General features: G+C 41.1%; 1 protein-coding gene across 1 annotated transcript in view; it reads right to left on the bottom strand.

Annotated features, from left to right (window-relative positions):
* The window catches only part of LOC131721841 (guanine nucleotide-binding protein subunit alpha-11), a 24,657-nt gene continuing 1,898 nt past the window's right edge, over window positions 1–22,759 (bottom strand). The window contains exons 2-7 of the mRNA XM_059014880.1: window positions 11,086–11,270; window positions 9,686–9,840; window positions 8,439–8,567; window positions 5,893–6,022; window positions 5,165–5,318; window positions 1–3,878 (exon numbers count right to left, since the gene is read on the bottom strand). Coding sequence (XP_058870863.1) covers window positions 3,688–3,878; window positions 5,165–5,318; window positions 5,893–6,022; window positions 8,439–8,567; window positions 9,686–9,840; window positions 11,086–11,270 — 944 coding nt within the window. The 3' untranslated portion in view covers window positions 1–3,687. The remainder of the gene's footprint in view (window positions 3,879–5,164; window positions 5,319–5,892; window positions 6,023–8,438; window positions 8,568–9,685; window positions 9,841–11,085; window positions 11,271–22,759) is intronic.

Here is a 22,759-nt window from a genome sequence, read left to right as displayed (position 1 = left end):
TAAAGGGTTAAGGAATTTACATTTTATTGAGCATGATTGTAACAATAGAATTTAAACCAAATCAACATTTTATAGAAGTTGTTGCACATTTGCAGTACATTAAAAATCCATTTGGTGACAAAGTGTGTCTGGAACTGCCTAAGCAGTTACCTGAGGTATGTAAAAAAAAAAATCATAAAAAATAAAACACTTAATGCCTAATGGGAGAAATCATAAAAAATAAAAAGATGAAGACAACAGAGCAGGAAAAGGCTAACAAATCAGACGTCGTCGCCCCCAACTCCCCCACCCTTTTTTTTTTTTTTTTTTGGATGAGCTCAACATGATTTTTATGACACTGAAGAACAAAAAAAATAAATGCTGCACCTTTCCAATCCCGACACTGGGCCCAATTCACAAAACTTTAAGGAGGATTTATATATATAAGCACATTCTCGGATGTCAAACAGCATTTTAAACACAAATGAGAATACATCTTCCAAACCCTCTCGTTGTAAAGGGTTTCAAACTTCAATCAAAACATACTTAAGAAAAAAAAAAAAAAAAAAAAAAAGTCCTTACATTTCTGGGAACCAAGCCCACTGTTCCAAACATGGCACATATTTTAATAGAGAACAATAAAATTGCCCCCCCGAAAAGCAGGAGAGGCTGAATGATGATGGATCAGTTTATGGGGAATGTAAAAACATACCTTGAAAATCAAATAATAAATTACTGCAAGGTCAGGAAAATTAAACGGATGCATTAAGATCCCTATACATACACACACAATGCATCTGTATACAGGGCTATACAACCTGTTTAATGAGATGGGATTTCTATACATCTAGATTTAAAAAAAAATTATATTTCAGACACTAAATCTTAACTTTCAAAACACCAAACTTTCAAAACACCAAAACGGAACGTCTACTGCATTCCAGACATATATGATGGCAATATAGTGTTGTATTACTGAGAAGCTTATTAAGATGCATATTTAAAATTTAATAACGTTCCACTCACACTTTATTTTTATTTTTTTTATATATTTTAATTTATTTATATATATATTTTTTTGTTTTAGTGTTGTTTTTTTGTTTTGTTGTAACCAGTGATCAGAATTAATACTGTACAGGTAACCCAGTTAGGAGTTCAAAAAACGAAGTCATTTTAAAAAAAGTTTACAACTTTTTTTTTTTTTTTTTTTTTTTTTTTTTTTTTAAAAGCCAAAACTCATTCTGCGCGGGATACTAATGAACATTTCACCTCTTAACCTCCCCCAAACCCCCAAAAGAGTGTGTGTGTGTGTGTGTGTGTATTTCTGCTACATGATGAAATAAACCCACTGCTTCCCTGTCTATCCTATTCATGCCATGGCTGACGCTGATAAGCCGGACGTTTCCTGTATTACATATTTCCTTAAAAAGTCTCGGACAGCATCGATTTTTAACCGGGGGTGGTTAGAATTAAATACATTTCTTGAACAAGTCAAGAGTTGCAAGGAAAAATACTGAATACCGGACGCACTCAACTACAGAGGCAAGGGGGAGACCCAGTTATTTACCCAACCGACTGTGGCAGATCAGCAGAACAGTTCTTGACACATGATGTCTTTTGGCAGGATTAGCACTTCAGGAGAAAGAAAACAATAACATATAAATTATTGTTTTTTTTTTTTTTTACAAGGATGCAGAAACCTTTTTTAGGACACAAGATGCAGGATTACAGAGGCTTCATAAACTTGAGCGTGAAGCTTTACACTTGGATTATTAGTGTTGGATGTGCCGAGGAGGACAAAATAGATCTGCAATTATAAACAAACAAAGAAACACTACTGGATTCGTATTTCTTTATTATTATTACTAATATCTGAAATAATGCATCTGCTGTGCAAGATGTCAGTAGAATCGTTTCCTTAAAATTCTAAAAACTGATACTGCATCTCTTAAAAGTATTTTAAGAAATTGTGAATTGGCACTATTTTAATTTTGCAAAAACGCCACCCAGTTAGTCTCCCCAACGTTCGTGCACCAAATCTGCAGCAATGCCTCCCCATCCCACCCATTCTCAACAGTGAAGCCCACCGCGACGCACGACCCAGTCTGTTTCTATTAGGCTGTTCACAGAGCCCCTCATTAGCCCTTGTAATGAAAAAGAAAAAAAACTACCGGAGTACATTGCAAAAAATAAGACTGCAAGTACCAGTATAATTCATTGACTTCAACAGCTGTCTCATAGCAGGACAAGCTTCTTTATAATATCAACATTAATAATAAGAAGAAGAATAATAATAATACTACTACAAGCAGACAAGGGGCAGGTTAGACTTCACCCACTGATGAGAGTGAATACACATTTTTTTCTTTACATTTCCTATTTTGCATTTAAAAAAAAAAAAAAAAAGAGAGACCATGAATTAAATCTGTAACGCATTTCAACTGCCACCTCACATTAAACTAATAATAATAATAATAATAATAATAATAATAATAATAATAACAACAACAACAACAACAATCATCGACATCCAAGTTAAATAAAATAAAACTGATTACTTAGCCGAACACAAGAAGTTTTTACAGCAGTCGAGACGTCAACCTCTGCCTGGGAATTGTGTGGAAGAGGTGTTTTTTATATAAACTACATCTCTCTCTCAACACATATATATATATATATATATATATATATATATATATATATATATATAATCTGGTCCATAAATTAGATAAATAAAATTATGATTTATTTTTTTAAATCTTGGTTAAAATCTTCTAAACCATGCCTACAGAAGATTTTTTTTTTTTTTCTTTTAAATTTAAACTGTATAAAATAAAACCAGAGGTCATTCTTCCCCCTCCAATAACTTAACACGTTTCCTGGTCTTCTGACTTATTTATTTATTTTTCTTTTGCTTGTTTTCCTCCCATCTTTGTAGTCCATGAATGTAAAGAACAGCAAGTTACTAATTATGTTTTTAATACGTCAATAAAAAATAAACACAAATCACAGTATCAACACTTTATGATTGATACGTAAAGAAAGAAGAAATCAATTAAAAACAGTAAATACATCATTAGAAATCACTTCAGATGGTTGGGTTATTTCCTGGGGGACGGGGACGGGGGGGGGACGGAACTGTCCCTAAAAATGATAAAATCACATGCACCACATAGTGAGTTTGTTTATAATTTTTGGTTTTCAAAATCTACGTTTAGTGGCCAGTCTTTAAAACAGCACAGAATGGGGATGGGGTCAGGGCAGGTCAGTTGGTCCAGTGTTTAAATTTGGCAATGAGAGGGGGGAGGGTGGGGGGGGGGGGCAAACAAAAAATTAGCCCAAGCTTGTTTGGCAAATTATAACATAGTAGTTGTGGTAGGCTGAAATAAATGTACAGATTGGCCCATAATTAAAATAACATCAATACTGAACTAAGAGAGATGAATATGGATACACCCCCCACCCCCGATGTACTGCTCAATTCAATCTTAAAAGCTTCTCTTTCGTACACGTGTAGATTTTTCATTTATCGAGAGAAGCTCTGTGGACGACTTGCCATCGAATTACAAACTTGCACAGATCCGACGCAGCACTGCGTTTTGTTTGTATGTTGTTATTAAAAAGGTTTAAAATATTTTCAGCAATATATAGATTTGATTTCGTATTTATTATAATTTTAATTTTCTGTGGCGCGTGGCGGGGGGGGGTCTACACCAGGTTGTACTCTTTCAGGTTGAGCTGCAGGATGGTGTCCTTCACTGCGGCGAACACGAAGCGGATGTTCTCTGTGTCCGTGGCGCAGGTGAAGTGAGAGTAGATGATCTTGTCACTGTCCGGGTTCAGGTCCACGAACATCTTCAGGATGAATTCGCGGGCCGCCTGGGCATCTCTCTGGGGACCTGCGGGTTACGAAACAACTCGTGTCGTTAACAGGGCCGTCGCTCCGTTACCCATCGCTGTGCAATCCAATCCTCTTACAACAATCACTTATCATCCAAACCTCTTAGAACATTACACTGCTTCCTGTGTCGCGTACCGTTCAGGGATGGAAATAAGACTCCTATTGCTTAGCAGTTTCGCTCGTTCCATCTATGGCTTGCCTGCTGTAATATGCATCATTACCCTGTCCTGCATCAATAATCCCAATATGAATTTAGTGTACAGGGCATGGCACCGACTAGAGTCAGATAGAGCTATTAGACAATTACAGGAGATGCTTGGCGGTTTCACCCATTCCAGGTTTTAAAACAAGCTTGATTAGCCACAGTGTTTATGTAGTAAAACCAGGAATGGATCAAACCGGTATGCAAGAGGAGTCTTATTTCCATCCCTGCAAAAATTTTTAGTTTTTTTTGTTGGGTACCATAGGAGAATCACACAGAACACAAGCATGTAAGAAATGGAACAGTGCATTAGGAATTGTAGTTGTATACAAAAAAAAAAAAAAAAACAGATTCCTTTTAAGAGAGTCGATTGTCAACTACATACGCACACCGTGCATGGTGAGGTAATGAAGCCATGCATTGGAGAAGCTTTCATATGAAATTAACTCTGCCCACCTGCCAATTACAGCACTTTCAAATTCCTGGTTTGTACCACTAGGTGTCAGCAGCACTAACCGTATCCCTGGGCAAAACTAAAAACTGGAAAAAGAAAAGTGAAGTCCCGGCCGGACAGTATTTTTACTCTGGCTCTGGATTCGTAAAGGGAATACCTCTTCTTGCTATTGTATGTGTACAGAAACACCTCTCTGGTTACCAGTGACTCGTGCATTTCAGCACAGCCGACAGGCAAAGCCAAGCAGCAACCAAACCCAACAGTTACCCCACCTGTCAAGGAAGGATCTCGCCACAATTACTACAGCAGATTTCTACAGGAGCCTAATCCCTTCCTTAGCCGAGTGCAGCACAGCAAGCAACAGAGACAGTTTCTTCTATAGTAATCATATTTGAAATGTCTTTAAAAAGAATGACCTAGTAAAAAAGCCAAGGTGGTAAGAATGAATTTACTAAAAAGGTAAGAAATGATCTATTAATAATTGATCTACAGATGGTCATAACCCATCACCCTACATTTGTGCATTCACCGATATGTTTTACTGGAGAATTTAAATAAAGTAAGGTAAGAGAATGAAGCAGCGCTCTAACTGGGAAGGGAGTGTGGAAGTTCTAGACAGAAGATTTACCATCAAACTCCGGAAAGTAGTCCACTAAATGGGAGTACATGATCTTCTCCTCCAGCAGGTCCTTCTTGTTCAGGAACAGGATGACGGAGGAGTTCTGGAACCAGGGATATGTGATTATCGTTCTAAACAGCGCTTTGCTCTCCTCCATTCGATTCTGGGGGGGGGGAGAGAAAAAAAAAAAAAGGAATTAGAAACCAAACAAAGGATTTTAGCAACTTACCAATTCCATCTGTCACAGCCCCGCCCTGAAATAAAACACACATCACTGCCATGACCTGCAGCTCAAGATATACCCTTCAATTGCGCAGGGACAGTCACAACATGTTGAACAATTGCAGAATTCACCACCCTTTTATTTCAGCATTTTGCTGCCATGGGAATAGGGTTTTAAAAGCTTCTGAAGAGATGGGTGGTCAGATAAGAAATCCATATGAACCCAGAGAGAGAGAGAGAGAGAGAGAGAGAGAGGAGAAAGAGTAAAAATGAGAGAGAGAGAGAGAGAGAGGAGACAGGAGAGAGGAGGGGAGGAGAGAGAGACAGACAGAGAGGAGGGGAGGAGGAGAAAGAGCAGAGGGAGAAGAGAGAGGAGGGGAGAGACAGAGAGAGGGGATGGGAGGTGGAGAGGAGAGGAGAAGAGAGAGATGGAGAGGAAAGAGAGAGCAGAGACACAGAGAGCAGAGAGACATAGAGAGTACCCCCCCCCCCCCCCCCCGGGCTCGGTACCGTACCTCATTGTCAGACTCGACCAGGACCTGATCGTATTCACTGAGAGCGACGAGGAACATGATGGACGTCACGTTCTCAAAGCAGTGAATCCATTTCCTGCGCTCAGACCGCTGCCCGCCCACATCCACCATTCTGAGAAGGGAGAGAGGGACCAGGACAATAAGAGAAAAGGGTTTCCATTAAGAGTTATTGTTAGGATTTTTACAAAATGTTCTACAGGTGCATCAATGTAATCACAGAGCAATACAGTGCATTGGACTCCCATGCACTTAGCAGAATAATGGGTGCCTCATCAATACAGCTGTAAAATATTAGCGTCAGCATTACCATGGCGAGCCACTGCTTTCAAAACAAGATTACAAACACTCTTTTATAATGGAGCGTTTCGATGCTAAAATGATGCCCCCTTTATTCCCTGCCTTGTTTTACTGTTCTGTGGGTTTCTTTAGTTTTTATTGCTTTTCTTGCATTCTTTTATTAATATTTGTTTTATTCATGTGAAGCGCTTTGCGGCAATTTGCATTGTGAAAGGCGCCATATTAAAAATAAAGATTATTATTATTTATTATTATATCTACTGTGTTTCTGTATCTCTGTCTATCTATGTAACTTGCTCTTTCTACTGTCTTTCTCTACAGAGAGAGGTCGCCCCTCATCTTCTCTTCTGTGCCCTGTGAGGATACCTTCCTCGGGTCAGAGATCACACCTGTCAAAGCTTCCTCGGAGCTCGAGCCCCGAGGCAAACGCGTTAAACAGCTGCGCGTTTCATAGGTGGTCTGAACTTCATGGATGTGTGGGTGGAGCCTTAAAGCCTTAACATTTAATTGAGACACAGACTACTTTTACAGTCTTTTAAAACACTGTAATGTATCTGATGGGAAGTTTATACTCCTGTCATCATTCTAGGCCAGCAAGCGTTAATGCACTGGCATTTGAATAGTGTATTATGAGAAGAAAAAATAAATAAATAAAAAAAAATTAAAACGATTTCCCCAGATCAGCCCAGCAGGCCGTTACCTAGGGGCTGCTGCACTGCTTGACCCAGTCACAGCACTTAAGAATAAATGTTTAATGAGATCTTGAGGTTTCTTAAAAGCGATACTGCTTTTGCTCTATACACACACACACACACACACACACACTGGAGAAAGAAATAAAAACACAAACAGAACAGGCTTCCCTGTCTCCGTAAACACAAACAACTTGAAAATAAAACCACTGTGGAGGTCATGCTGTGCTGCTTAATCCAGGTCAGATTTTTACCATGGAACCATGGAATAACAATTTTGTATAAAGCCGTACTGCTTAGTAAAAATAATATACGAAACAGAACGCTGATGCGAGGTTGCTTTTCCACAAGGACCAGCTGAAAAGCAGGCTGGGTAGTGTTGGGAGGACACCAGCTGTAAGCACAGGGAGGAAACATGTTTGAAATCTGTTCTGAAACAATGAAAAGCAGCCGCAGCATCAGGAAGGAGTTAAACCGACGCCAAGGCTGTCCACAGAATTACATATTATTTCTGGAAGGTAATTCTGTTCCCCAACGCCTCGGCGCTACACAGCAGCTTTGATAAATGAAGCCTCCAGAAACAGCTGCCTAAAATAACGCTCCTTCACATCCAGCAACCTCCTTTCCTGTGAGAGACTGACCTACTTAAAAAAAGACGAGGTCTGATGTAGGACATCTGAAATGGCATCCTTTAAACTTTATTACCGACAGCACACGAGCTTGAAATCTTCTGGGAATTTTATTTTATTAACCCTTTGCGTCACCACTTAAAACCGTCCTCACGGACTGCAGCGTGACAGGAAGTCCTACTCGCACCGCCTTGTTTGTTTGTAATATTACTGTATTGTTCCTGGCGCTCATGAAAAAGGTGAAAGGCAGGGGGACTGGCCATTATGAAGCGCAGTAATCCTTTGTTTTCACAATCCTTTTTTGTAAAGCCTTTGATTAAAAAGTAGGCTAGGTCCCTGCTTGCACAGGAAACCGCACAGTAAAAAGGAGGGGCTGCAGAGTACGAATGGCTGTTCCAGGGTCAGCCAGCAGAGGTCGCCATTCTGTTGGTGAGACATTAAACTCCGATGCCATCAACCAACACCCTTCTCCTTAAAAGAAAACTACAGCTAAAAATAAAATGATTTGTATATTAAACATGATGACAAGCCGTGGTGAATGATTTCATTAGGAACGATTAATACAGAAGGACTGAAAAGGTTCTTTACAATAATCAAGAACTACTACCAATAATAATAATAATAATAATAATAATAATAATAATAATAATAATAATAATAATAATAATAATAATAATAATAGGTGGGGTCCCTCCCTGACATCCAGCAATGCAAAACATATATAGAAAAAGTTTACATATATTTATATTCATATATATGAATATAAAATGTATACTAGATAAAAGTTGGAAGTTTTCCCAACCCGCCCGCAAAGTTGCAAAACACAAAACAAAAATAAAGAATAATTAAAATCGGATTTATAAAGTGATGAGTGAGCACTGAATGAGTAACCTTGCTGTTGATCTTGTACCTGAAAATGATGCTTTGCAAGTCGAAGGGGTACTCGATGATCCCGGTTGTGGGGATTCGAACCCGAAGCACATCTTGTTGAGTAGGGAGATAGGACGGTTCCGCTATACGGTCCAGATCACTTAGATAGCTACAAACAGGGAGAAAACACAGGAACACAACTTATATAAATGAAGCAGGACAGCAATTAGCACACCCCTCACTTGGGCCCCTCCGAGGTGCTATCCTGATGAATTCTTGAACCCCTGCACCAACATCACATTTATTTGATAAAACCAACATTAACAAAATTACAGCAGCCACTTGCATTTATTTGTATTGTTATTTTTTATTATACAAGCTCATCAATAAAACTAAAACATCTTTGAGCAAAAGACTGTGTTAATTATTACGCATATTTTTGATCTGTTGCTAGTGTAAATCGGGGTCAGATTATTATTATTTTTTACTTTTTCACCCTCTCCTGTGCTTTCACCCTCTTCTGCGGCCCGTGAAACCAAAAGTTGCATTTGGACAGAATACAAATGTTTTAAATCTTTGTATTTCATGCATTTCTTTAAAAAATAACTAAATAAGTAAAATGCACAAGCCTTTAAATAAGTTCATAGCTTTGAGCTTGAAGTTTTTCTCCCCAGGGAGACTTTTCTTAACCCAATACTCATTCTATTGTTGGAAATGTAGTTCTCAGTACACCAAGTCACCCCGCTGCAGACTCCAGTACACATGTTAGTACTGATGAATTATTACCAATGGAAGAACATTCACACTAAAATATTATTTTATTCCTGGGGCTGGCATGTTGCTCTAAGCTTAAAGTTGTAATTTCAGTCGACTGCTACAGAAGCCCTGTAGTATTTCACATTACAATTGTGTCTGTGATACATTTAAAGGAGTGCTAATTGATGCTTTAAAAACACATTCTATTAAAGCTTTAGCAGCACTAGGACTGGTCCACCTTTTACTGTCCTGACATTGTTTTGGTGCTCTTTCACTTGATTCAGGAGAGCCAAACGTTTCAAAATACGACACTACAGATAAAGTGCTGCATTCCCGACACCTTTGCAATAGAGGTCACTTTACAGAAATGGGATTCCAGCTCCACCACTGGACTGAGTCTGAACCACAGAACAAGATGAAGAGATCAGATGCCAGGGACTAGCAGCGGCTTTCCATCTATACTGTCGACAGCTGCAGCTCGATCAGCCCCACCGTGTTCCTTTCCTGTCCCCGATCCAGCCTCGTACTTACTATTTAGTCGAGTCGGAGAGCTGATACTCCCGCCTCCGGTCGTAGCACTCTTGGATTCCAGGGTCGGTCCACAGAAATTTGATTGCGTTTACATAGGGGTGCTCGAAAGAGCAGACCTTCTCCACATCCACCTCGCGAACCAACAGGGCATTGGACTGCGGAGAAACAAAACAGGGTGCAGACAGGGAGGCAACAAACCTGAAGGACCATCAATAGACAGGCACCAACTACTACGATAGGAAATCGTTTTAAACACCACCAACCACAGAAGCAGGAAGCAATTCTGATGGAACTCCAATTAAACTGTGGGAATGTGGGAAGCAAAACCGCAACAAAGGATCATGGAGCGACATTCTACCCAGTGGCAAGTTTGTAGCATTTCAAGATTTCTCTTAAAATACCATCCCAATGTATTACTTTAATGTATCAAGAAAAAAATATATATAGAGAGAGTATATGTCATTAATCATATTGGATTACTTCTAATGTATATCAATATTGGATTATTTAAAAAAAGATGATCAAGGAAAACTCTGAGCGCGTGGGGAGGACAAGAGAAACGATATCCCTGCTCAGAGCGGGGATATGAAGGATCGCTTGGTTTCATGGGTTCTCTAGTGGTTAAATAAATAAAGCCAGAGCCTGACACACAGCTCAGAGCCGGCACGTGAGAGAGATAACAAGGGGACAGAAGTACACAGGGCGGTTATCTTTTGTGGTACATTTTGAACGATAAGAATCATCTCTCCCAGGCCACATGACCATTTTACGACGCAGTGCACTGTGAAAGATCATACATTGATTTCTGCACACAAACACACCCTGTGAAGGATATGCGGTTATAAACCAGCACCTACACGAAAAAACACACACATTATAATGTTACTTCATTCCAGTAGGGACTGGGTCACAGCAGACAAAAAGAGGCTCTTACCTGCATCCGAATCCCTAGTGGCTAGACCACTTCAGCAACAACACGACGCATTACAAACGTCAACGAGACGAGCGATCGCCCATTACTTTAAAACATCGACAGATCTTGAGTACTACTAGCATGAAGGTTACAAGGTAGATAAACGTGGGCCAAGTGATTCGCTGAAGGTGCACACCTTGTCACATCTCCCGAATTAATTGTCGAAATTAAGTTACATAATTCAAACTCCGTTATTGAGGATGAGAACAGGACACAAAAAAAAAAATATATATATATATATATATATATATATATATAAAGAAACTCCCCGACTGGGACTTAGAAATCCCGTGAGGTTCCAGCGGTCTACATTAACATACAGCACGAAGGCAAGGTGGGACCTGGAGGTCCCTCCAACACTGAAAGGGTTAACCTCGGATCTTGGTTTGTATTGTGCGGTGTGTCTCTGGGCAGGTCTGGCCCGTACCTTGTTTTGCTCGTATTTGTACTGGATTTTCAAGGTCTCCGAAGCTCGGATCATGGACTGCATGGAAGTGAAGATGTTCTGGTAGACCAGCTTGGTGAAGCCTCGCTTGTCCTCGTCAGTGTAGCCAGCTCCATGGATAATCCTCATCTGTTTGATAAACGTGCTCTTTCCACTCTCTCCCGTTCCTGGGAAAACACAAGCAGGCAAACGATATTCAAGACCACCGGTCAAGAGAGAGACCTCACAGATGAATCCCACCCTTCTATAGAGACCCTTTTCAAATGGTCAGCTTTCTCTATATTCATACCCTTACCGCGTAGCATCCCAGGTTTTAATACGAGCTTGATCAGCCATAGGGAGCAAGCTCAGGAGTGTCTTTTGAAAGTCCAAGTAAAACCAGGAATGGATCAAACTGCTATGCAACGGGAGTCTTATTCCCATCTCTGAAATGGTACTTCAGGATGACTATTTTTTATTATTTACATTATATAAATTCTACCTCATTTACCCAACTTTAGAAAAAGCATTGCTATTATTATTACAATGGCCTTACTTAGTAAATAAAACACAGCACATTTTCGTTTCCATAGTGTCACACCGTGAAGGTTTGGTTAACCAAAGCTCAACAAGCGAGGCCTTCAGCAGCCAACAACCCTGTGTGTGTGCATCTCCACTATAGTGCAGATTTAAAATGTGCATTTGGTGACCACTGGCAAAGCAAATCACAACTGCGTACAGTAAGCAACCTGCAGAAAAACGTATTGCAAATTTACAAGTGGGACACGAACAGGTTAATCTCCACAGGATCTGATAACCAGAGCAGCTTACGAGTGACAAACCACAAAATGCAGAAGACGAAACCTCTGGGCGGTTTGGTGTGTTAGACAGACACTTCCACACAACCCCCGCTAGGTTAACCACAAAGCTCGAATCGGATCTGCTGTTTGTATACTCGTGTACATTTCCAGGTACACACTAGAGATAAAAGACAGATTAAACACAGCACTGCCTCCGGGATTTCATGCAAGTTAAAATTTATTAAATAAAAATAAAAAACCCACACAGGGATGGAAATCAGACTCACTGCATAGCGGTTTGATCCACTCCTGTTTTACTGCAAGTTTAATAAGACACACCTGAGCTTGTAACACAGAAACCATGACTTATCATGCTTGCAGTAAAACCGAAAATGGGTGAAACTACTATGCAAATCAGTCTTACCTGCATTCCTGCAACAGCAAAAAAAATAAATGAAATAATAAAACACACACGTTGGGGCCTGAAACCAAACGCTCCATGGCAGGCAGCTAGTGGTATGCAGATTCGTGAAGCAAGCAAGAGAATGTGCAGAGAGAGGAGCACAGTAGAACACTGAGCTTATTAATACTGAACTACTGCTGTATCATAAACACAGTATCTATTAACATGCCTGTCGCACAAAACACAAGCACCTCATGGCACGGTACAGTACTAAAACCGAAACTACGCAGAGCAAAGCAAGGTTTCTAGACGTGATCGGAACTCATAGCTGAACTTCTCTAATTAGGCTGCATTGTTTAACCCGAAAGAAGTCAAGTTCCAATGCAAAGGAGCTAAATAAAAATAAAATAAAAAAAACACCAGAAAAGGAGCCGAGCTGGACAGGGAAAATCCTAACATGCGTTTCAGAAGTGTTCAATCTGAAAAACAAAAAGCTGCGAGAGTGTTACAAAACACTCATTTCAAACAGAGAAAGTGGGTACAAGCCTAAAGCTTTAGTGGAGGGTATATGTATAAAAAAAACACAGCAATAAATCCTGGCCATATGCTACCCCCCTTCATCTCCCTATCCCCAAGCACTTTCTTCACAAAAGCTCAGAAGACCAGCTAAGTAAAGCTGCAAAAATTGGCAGCTATGCAATTTGACTACCAGCAGGACTTAGGGAGGATGGACAACATATACAAATGTAACACAGATCCATACCCTGTATTTCAAACTCAACAAAAACATAATCGACAGACCTACCTTATGCAACCCTCTTTAAAAGGTACAGGGGGACCTGTTCTGCAGAAAACACATGTGACTGTGGCATGTGCCTTTAACGTTAATTGTAGCGATTTAAAGAAAGGCTTTCCAGTGTTTAAACCATCTTCCAGCTCGGGACGTCCCATAACAATCTTCACTAGTTCACAGTAAATCCCTTGAGTTTTTAAAATAAAATTCTAATTTAGCTTTTTCTATTTTTAAAACGTGGCCTTTCCTGACAGTGCGCACTTTCCTGCACATGCTCAAACGAGGAAGTGGCTCCTGGGGTAACAGCGTATTGCTAACCTGCTGGTCTGGGGATGCAACCCCTTGGAAACTAACATGCATGAACCAGGACTTATCATGCATATGTGCGCATTTTATATATTATATATATAATTTACATATGAAGGACATTGAGAGACACTTGTGTTTTTACATTTACAGTGCTGCATTTTCTATCCAGCATACCTGTCCAGAATCATTCTCAGATGACTGTGGCAGTCTGTCGAGATCTACTCCAATCTGCTCTCTATCACCAGAAATGCCTCCAAATTGCAGTTGTTTGCGAGGCAGACTTAGCTTTAAAACTGCTATTGGAGTATCGGTTTTGCACAGAGCTAAACCAATGCAGAGAGCTATTAATGCAATAGGGGCAAAGTCTCAGTGCAATTGAACCGCGTACCTGGCACTGAATTATCTTACAGAAACAGCATTGTGCTGTCGTTCATTACACCTTATAGTTTTTTTGTTTTAGGGATCATTTGTTTGCGATGGCCGACACTTCTGTATTTCACATTTCGGATTACCTATTGAGGGTGGTTTAAAAGTTGATTAACGAGAGTCGTCCCATCTTGGATAGAATGGGTATCCACAGTAAAAATGTGGAAACAAAAAAACACATTGAAACAGTGCGATTTCATTTAGAATGCCATGGATCATCTATTCCCCAATTCATCATCATTATAATAATAATAATAATAATTGATAATAATATCACATTTAGTTGATCAAGATTTGCCTGGAATCAGATGTTTTATTGACTCGTTTTGTAATGGTTACGGGTGTTTTGTCAGTACCTGTTTAACAATAATCTTGAGCTGCAATTCCCAAGATAACATTAGGTAGGCAGTCCAAGATTAGAGCTAATCAGGGTCTGTGAAAGCAGGCAATAATGTTTCACAGGGCTGTCAGATTAACAAACCTGAGAGTTGCTGTAACACCGTGGGCGTGCGTCAAACTTTAAAAGCATCCAAATAAGGACACACAGCCCATTTATCCGGGTCATATTTATAATGGAAGCTTCTCTATAAATTATGCATCACACCTTTATATGGCTGCCAGATTTCATGTCACAAATCTCCTAGTGCGTTTGTTTTGAAGTGGTTAGAAACTGTACTATGCCGTTTATGAAAATGTAGTGGCTAATACTGCTTTGCATTGCTGCAGCGCATATGCAAATACCATGTGAAAGCCATCAGAATTTTTTTTTTTTTTAAAGCGGAGGTGACCAGATTTGCTTTAACTAGGACAAGCATGCATTAGTAATGATTGGGGTTCTAGTGCTGTAGCAGCACAGTGGCAAAAAGCTGGTCCTGACTCTCCTGACCTTCTGCAATGCTGGGATACTTCTTGCAGATAATGAACACACGTGGTAGCAGATTAGTGCGCTTTGTATTTATGCATTTCATTGATTTCATTTTGTTTAGAAGGAGTGGACAGATTCATTGTGCACAGGAGAATCTCGACACTTCCACTATATCATGACAGAGGTCTGTACCGGGACCCAGAACCAAAAGCACAGCAAATCGCAGTCCAATAAGGAGTCCATGGATGATTACTGCAGGACGCCTACAGCTAGTATGGGTACATGTTCTCCCCCCATGCCATCTCATGCATGCTCTGCTGGAACAAAATACAGCTGTCAATTTGATCTTCCAAGTAGCCCATGTCAGCACCATAACATGTATGACTAGCCCATTGTAATATGCATCATGACCTTGTTCTATATCACTATTCCCAATGTGAATTCAGCGTACAGAGGGTGGCACTGGCTACATTCAGATATGGCAATACTAGACATACAATTGCAGGGATGGAAATAAGACTCCCATTGCATAGCAGTTTCACCCTTCCCAGGTTTTACTACGAGCTTGAGAGTGTAGGTAACAAGCTCAGGTGTGTCTTAACCTCAGGAATGGATCAAACTGCTATGCAAGTCTTATTGTCATCCCTGAATTGTGTCCATTTGAGACCACCAAACTTCTCATGAATAACCTGATCTGGATTTGAACCCGAACCCAGGCCTCCACAGACCAGAGGCATGAAGGCTGCGCTTACCCGGCCCACTCGTGTATTTCATTTCTTGGCATCGGTTTCATAGTTTAACAGTTACAACAAAACCCCTAAAGCATGCGTTTGCTGCACCAACTGCTGCGCTTGCCTGTTTTGCTCAGGGTTTGCTATATTAATACATTAGAATCACGCTGAACCTCACACGTTACCTGGAGTTGTGACAGCCTTCCGCGGCCGCCCCCAACTGTGCTGACCCAGCTATCCAGTGCCCCGTTTCCATTTGCTGGTGGGAGCAAGTTAAGAGATCCTGTTAGTTTCCAGCAGCAGCAAAGCAAAAAAAAAAAAAACACACGTCGCCCCAGTTTGCCAAACTGCTCGAACAGACGATATGACAGATTCAAGTGTTCATATGCAAATGACTAATGCACTTATGTACAGAGGCTTGTGTTTGAACTGAATAAAGATGATCTGAGCATTAGATGTAAAACGGCAAGTGCAATGCAGCCCATTACAATAGATGGTTAAAACAGCCTGGTGTTAATGGAGGGATGGAAATAAGATACTGCATAGCAGTCTCTCCCATTCTAGGTTTTAATAAGAGCTTGATTAGGCACAGTGTGTATGTAACAAGCTCATGTGTGTCTGATTAAACTCCTAGTAAAACCGGGACTGGATCCAACTGCTGTGCAATCGGAGTCTTATTTCAGTTCCTGAAATGGTTAAGATACCAACAGTTCCAGTCACAGCTGAACAGAAGGAATTCTTCAGTGCAGAAATTCATTTTTTATTCTTACAGCCTTATTTTCTGCCAAAGAGCCGGAGCCCCCAGAGAAAGCTGCTTTAGAATCAGGTTTCTGTGGTCTGGTTTCCCTGGACTGAAGAGGTCAAGGACGATGAAAGGAGGTGCCCGATTCTGGTGCCCCATTTTTAGAGTAACGATGCAGTACGAAAGGTCAGATCTTTGTCAATGGCTGAATTGTGCAGCTGCGATAAGGCTCCAGGGCAGCCTAGGTTTTTTTTTTTTTTTTTGTAAACTACAGAACACAAAGCGAAACTGATTTCAAGACACGGCAAGTTGCTAAAGTCAAAGTCCACTTTCAGACAGGGTGTTGTTGCTGCTGACTGCATTGAAATTTAAAACAGGTCTAGCAGGAAGCTGTACAGTCTCCCAGGGACTTCAGCTGGGAAACAAAAAGAAAAAACATTTAAACAATGCAAAGAATGCAATGGTGGAGCGATTTCAAAACTGGGTTCCCAACGCTGGTCAGGTGAGCAACGTCGTGAGAGAAGCGGTCACTGAAACTTGCAGAACAATGTAGGGGTCACTCAAGGGGGACTGGGCACTCTGAAATGACCCGTGAAAAACGGTTTCCAAAAAAATAATAATTTTACACTTGCTAGAAATGAGTGGGCCGGCTGAGCCAAGCTCCTGCCCAAAGCGTCTCTATTTACACTCAAAGTCACCTGGAAAACACGATTTTGCAACCTGAGGTACATCGCCCACCCCTACTGTGTTGACGGTTGACAGCTGTGTGGATGGCTGTGTTGACGGTGGATGGCTGTGTGGATGTCTGTGTTGGTGGTTGTGTGGGTGGCTGTGTGGATGTCTGTGTTGGTGGTTGTGTGGATGGCTGTGTGGACGGTTCATTGCTGTATGGATGTCTGTGTGGGTGGTTGTGTGGGTGGTTGTGTGGATGTCTGTGTTGATGGTTGTGTGGGTGGCTGTGTGGATGTCTGCGTTGGTGGTTGTGTGTGTGGCTGTGTGGATGTCTGCGTTGGTGGTTGTGTGGGTGGCTGTGTGGATGTCTGTGTTGGTGGTTGTGTGGGTGGCTGTGTGGATGTCTGTGTTGGTGGTTGTGTGGGTGGCTGTGTGGATGTCTGTGTTGGTGGTTGTGTGGGTGGCTGTGTGGATGTCTGTGTTGGTGGTTGTGTGGGTGGCTGTGTGGATGTCTGTGTTGGTGGTTGTGTGGATGGCTGTGTGGACGGTTCATTGCTGTATGGATGTCTGTGTTGAAGGTTGTGTGGGTGGCTGTGTGGATGGCTCATTGCTGTGTGGATGGCTCATTGCTGTGTGGATGGTTCATTGCTGTGTGGATGTCTGTGTTGAAGGTTGTGTGGGTGGCTGTGTGGATGGTTCATTGCTGTGTGGATGTCTGTGTTGATGGTTGTGTGGGTGGCTGTGTGGATGGCTGTGTTGACAGATGATGTCTGTGTTGATGACTTCCAAGGTTTTACTACCAACTCGATTAGCCAGTGTACAGGTAACAAGCTCAGGTATGTCTTATTAAACTCATAGTAAAACCAGGAATGGATCAAACTGCTACGCAACGAGAGTCTTATTTTCATCCCTGAATTGTGTCCATTTGAGACCACCAAACTTCTCACTAAAGACCCGATCTGGATTTGAACCCAAACCCAGGCCTGTACAGACCAGAGGCATGAAGGGCAGTGGCTGCAGCCTGCTGCGCTACCCGGCCCACTCATGTACTTCATTTCTTATAGCTCTGACTGCACCCTGAACAAGGAGCACGCACAACTGTTCAGGTCGTTCTGCGGCTGACCCATTAATTCGCTTTGCACCATTCGTGAAAACCTCCACACACGTTTACTGCCACCTCTCTCCCATGCTTATTACACAAACTGACTGCTGCACAGAAACAAAACCACAAAAAAAAAAAAAGACAAATTCATTTGAAGACTCTTAGTGAGCAGTTAATGTCGGTTATCATCGCATTTGTGTTCCTCGGCATTAGGATCTTGCATACAAACTCCAACTTTCAATTTATCCAGTAAAGTATAACAAGTTTTTTGGAACTTGGTCCAGTCATAATGCATTGGCACATGGTCAACTGGTCCATTACTGGCGGCAAAATTAACAGCATATCAACGCATTAAAAACATAGCTGATGGATAATTATGCTTTGCTCAAAAAGAGGTTTCAGCTCTCCAAGAATAGGAAAGATTTTAAACTGTGCTGTGCAATGTTATTTTTAACAGGGCTTGGACAAAGATGATTTTAATAACTGTTTAATATTTTGTACTGTTATTGTAATGCCAGCAGTAAGATAAACAGGTCTTTTTAAAACACCTTCATTTGTAGACTGATCTACAGTGTCAGTGGAAGACTGTAAACACGATCCTCACAGCAGTGCTGGACATGGGTTTTCTCAACTGTTCTAATATCATTCTTAGGTTTTCCTGCTTATTTTAATGCCAGCAATGAGCCAAGTGATGTTTATAAACATTATGACAGGTCTGAAGTGTCTGCAGGTGCTTTACTTACTATTACAGCAACAAGAGTCTGGTTGAAAATCTTGGCTTTAATAAAAATAAAAAGAATTGTTGTAACATTTATTAATATACATAAACTACAAACATTATATTTATGTTCAAATGTTTCATTATTAATAAGGTGATAAAGTGGTTGAGAAAAACCCCACAGAATTGGCCATTTTTGAAAAACAGAATTTGCTGTTTCCCAGGAATGGAAAAAATCCTGCCTTGTTATTAAAAGAGGCAGCACTAAACCAGGCTTTTGTGGGTTAATATGCCCTAATAAAAAGAAACAATTTTCTCAAGTAGAAAAGTAACCTTGAAATCCTGCCTATTCCGACCTCTAGAAATATGCACTGGAGAATTATTCCATCACCAGTAACAGCAGCTAGAAATAGCTCAGGTTCGAAACAGCACTGATGATGCTCCCTCCCACAGTGTGCCTGGAACTGTGCGATTTCCAGCCTGGAGAAGTGGGAACATTTAATAAAAGTGTACACTGTGGTTCAAGACAACATCGAGACCCAGGAATTTCAAAGGGTGCATCGCTTACAGATATTCCACTTTGAATATTGATTACAAAATAAAATTCCTTAGCTGTACATTAATCCCACCAGAAACATACAGGTTGTGCAATTCAGACATCTTTAATATTCAAAATAACCCAATGTAGGACCTGGGCTGGAGCATTTCAGACACCAAGTGTCCAAAAGTCGTTTTTGCATTATATAGGACTGTAACACATAGAAAACTCTTTAAATAAATACAAACAAGGGCAATACAATCACGACAAACAAGGGCACTGCTGTGCAGCCGACACATCACCTTCACTGCCTCTCCAGTCTGCAAACCCCCCTTTACTCGCTGACCCTCAATGAAACCATAAAGATTACTGCCTCATGTAAACACATACTAAGAGAGAGAGATAGAGAGGAAGAGAAGAGAGAGATAGGATTCAGAGACACAGGGCTGCCGCACATTCTACTGTGAGTTTGCACATCTTGTTTCCAATTAAAATCTATTCATTCCACAAAGTGGTAATCATCCAAAGATTACTTGAAGTTAAAATCCAGCCTTGCAAGGACTGAAATCTTGTGGAAACGTACATTACGAAACACAGACTGTAAAAGACATCAACGGACAGGGCGCAGAAATTAAAACTGCAGCTGGTGGGAGAAAAAATAACTTTGATCTCACCCCCCTCTTTAAATGCAAGCTCTTCAGAAGTACTACTATGAAGTGAAAGTGAAAGTTGTCACATGGGCAGGGGTCCTCATGTGAAATAGCAGGCAGGGTTCAGCCCTGATATTCAGTCACTTGTGACTTGCATTTCAGGCTACAACGCAGACAGTCATGGCTGTCAGGGCACATGAACAAACAGCACTAATATAATAAAGCCAAGAAAGAACAGGTCCTGTTCAGCATAGCGTGCAAGACAAAACGCATATTCATACAACTGCTGCTGTACGAAAGAGTACCAGAGGATGAAAACAAATAAACTTCAGTCTCTTAACTGTTACGAGGAGACGGGCGACGGGGGGGGGCGGGGGGCGGACTGGTGCAATTGTAAATTTCATTCTGCTTTGATCAGACAACCCAGGTATTGGTCTGGATCAAACATAAGTTTATATATTTAAAAAAGGGACGGGCGATCTTCGGTTGGGGATGGGCCACACAGGCAATACTGTACAGTATATCGGAACAGAGTTGAAGATCTTCTCTGTATATTACAGGCTACAATCTCACACCTATTTACTCCAATTTTTCAGAAAGGGGAAACACACCCACTAAAGTTACCCAACCACAAATAAACCGCCCCCAAGACTTTCAGTTCAGAGGCTTGAATCAAATTATTACGCTGTTTATGTGTTTAATGAATGCTGAATCAGTCATGCCTTTTCCATTCAGATCAAAACTGTGCTAATGACGATTCGGAGTACCTAGCTTTGGGAATCTAGCCCTGTATTTTGTTGAAGATGCACGTACCTTTCAGTAAAAGGCACAGCGTATAAATCCCTGGAGCTTGTCATCTTGCCCAGGATGAACTGGGAATTAGACATGCATTTAAACAAAATAAATAAAACAATGAAGCCAGCGGTCTCCGGCGACACCTCCCTGCTCACGCCCACACAACCAGGGCCAGGCCGTCACGCTGGAGCTGGAGACACCAGAGCCGTGCCAGAGTGACCCGCTGCAAGCTCTGCCGGCCCAGGAAACTGCAGGCAAACTCTGCAGAACAAGAGAGGCTATTCTCCTGCGTTACACAACTCGCAGTTTAAAAGCACTGGCTAAGAGCAGGGACACTGGCCTCCTGCAAGTCACAGGATACAACACAATCCCCCACGTTACATACGTAGGCAAAGACACCAATGTCCGACACTGCAATAGGATTAAAACGGAAATTATTTAGCATCCTTCCCTCTGCGGCATGCATTTTGGGGCAAATGCCAAAGCGTTTTGGTCAATTTTTGCAAAACAAGTGCTACCCAAACTATTTGTCAAACTGTGAACCAGCAGAAGACAATACAATACCAATACAATATGCTCTTTAAAATCAATGACCTTTAATGAATCGGTAAGCACCGGTAGTGAACCACACAGACCGGATATGCTACTGTCCCCCCAGGTCATAAACTGGATAACTGGCAGAACTGGTAAGGTTGCTGTGACAATGGAGATACTTTAGAAGAAACATCTGAAACTACTTTTGGTCGTAATTGGGCTAATGACAAGAAAGGGGTCTTTCAGGAGAAGCGTATGGCACTCCTCCCCCCTCCACACTGGATGGAAACTGCAGCTATTGTGGAGTCCCAAAGAGCAGCACAGTCCTGCCACTGATTGCTTCCTGAATATCACTGGGGATCCCTCGGTCTCCTTCTCAGCTGTGTTTAACTTTGAATACCATTTAAACCTTGAAATGCTAAAAGTGCATGCATTTTTTATTTGTTTATTTTATTCCGAGGCACATACTGCTCAATATATATATATATATATATATATATATATATATATATATATATATTTTAACATGACTCCTACCTTTATAAAAGTTTACCATGGTATTTTTGCATAATCATTGTGCAGTTGTCATTACTGATCTGTCATTCAAACTCTGCAAATCTCCTAAACTTGTACCTGCCGATTGCAAACATAGCCCTGCTAAGAAAATAAACACCACAGTAGAGAAGCCTGCTCACAGACGCTTAGAACAGTATCCATTGCCCATTGGTTTAATTTCAAACTGGATTAATTCACAAAAAAGGGTTTCAATAAATGAATAAATGACATGCCCCCATTGCAGGATCTAACCAGTGTGCTACCGGAGGCAGGGAATAAGGCGAGTAAAAACCACCTCCGAGAACAGGTGCTCTGTGCAGCCAGACGAGTGATAGGATATCATGGAGACTATCTGTACTTTGCACATGTAGGTCAAGTTCAGTGTTCAGGGAATTAGACGATCGACAGGAAAGGGATTGGAAAAATGATTTTCTATCTGGGATACAACTCTGATGTTCCCTGTCCAGGACCCCCCCCCCCCCCCCATAAAAAAAAACAAAAACAATGTTGCCAGCTCTTCCGATACAGAATTACCTACAGCGTCCAGTTTAAATGATCATTATGAGGCATTAAATAATTTAACATGGCCCACTGATCCACTGCAAGACATGCTTATCTGGATTAGTGCTAATGGGTTTAACCTTCTTAGGATTACAGTATTACAGGGATAGAAATAAGACTCCCATTGCATAGCGGTCTGAGCCATTCCAGGTTTTATTAAGAGGTTACATGGACTCAGCTGAGCTTGTTACCAATACACTGTGTTACAAATCAAGAAGATAGTACAACCTGGCATGGAACAAACTGCTCTGCAATGGGAGTCTTAGTCACGTACTTGTACTGCACACACACACGCACACGCACACACACACGCACAGTCAGTCCCTCCTTCCAAAGACTGGAAATCCCCACTTCTTTGAGAAACATTCCCAAGTTCCTAGACAGTTGCAAATAAATGCAAGCCCAAAAACAAAATATGCAAATGATTTCTCTAACCCAGATTGCACATTTTCAACCGCAACAACGGCACATTTAAATAGACTC

Source organism: Acipenser ruthenus, chromosome 49 (genome assembly GCF_902713425.1).
Source record: "Acipenser ruthenus chromosome 49, fAciRut3.2 maternal haplotype, whole genome shotgun sequence".
In the NCBI taxonomy this organism is placed as follows: domain Eukaryota; kingdom Metazoa; phylum Chordata; class Actinopteri; order Acipenseriformes; family Acipenseridae; genus Acipenser; species Acipenser ruthenus.
This window is presented reverse-complemented; position numbering and strand designations above follow the sequence as displayed.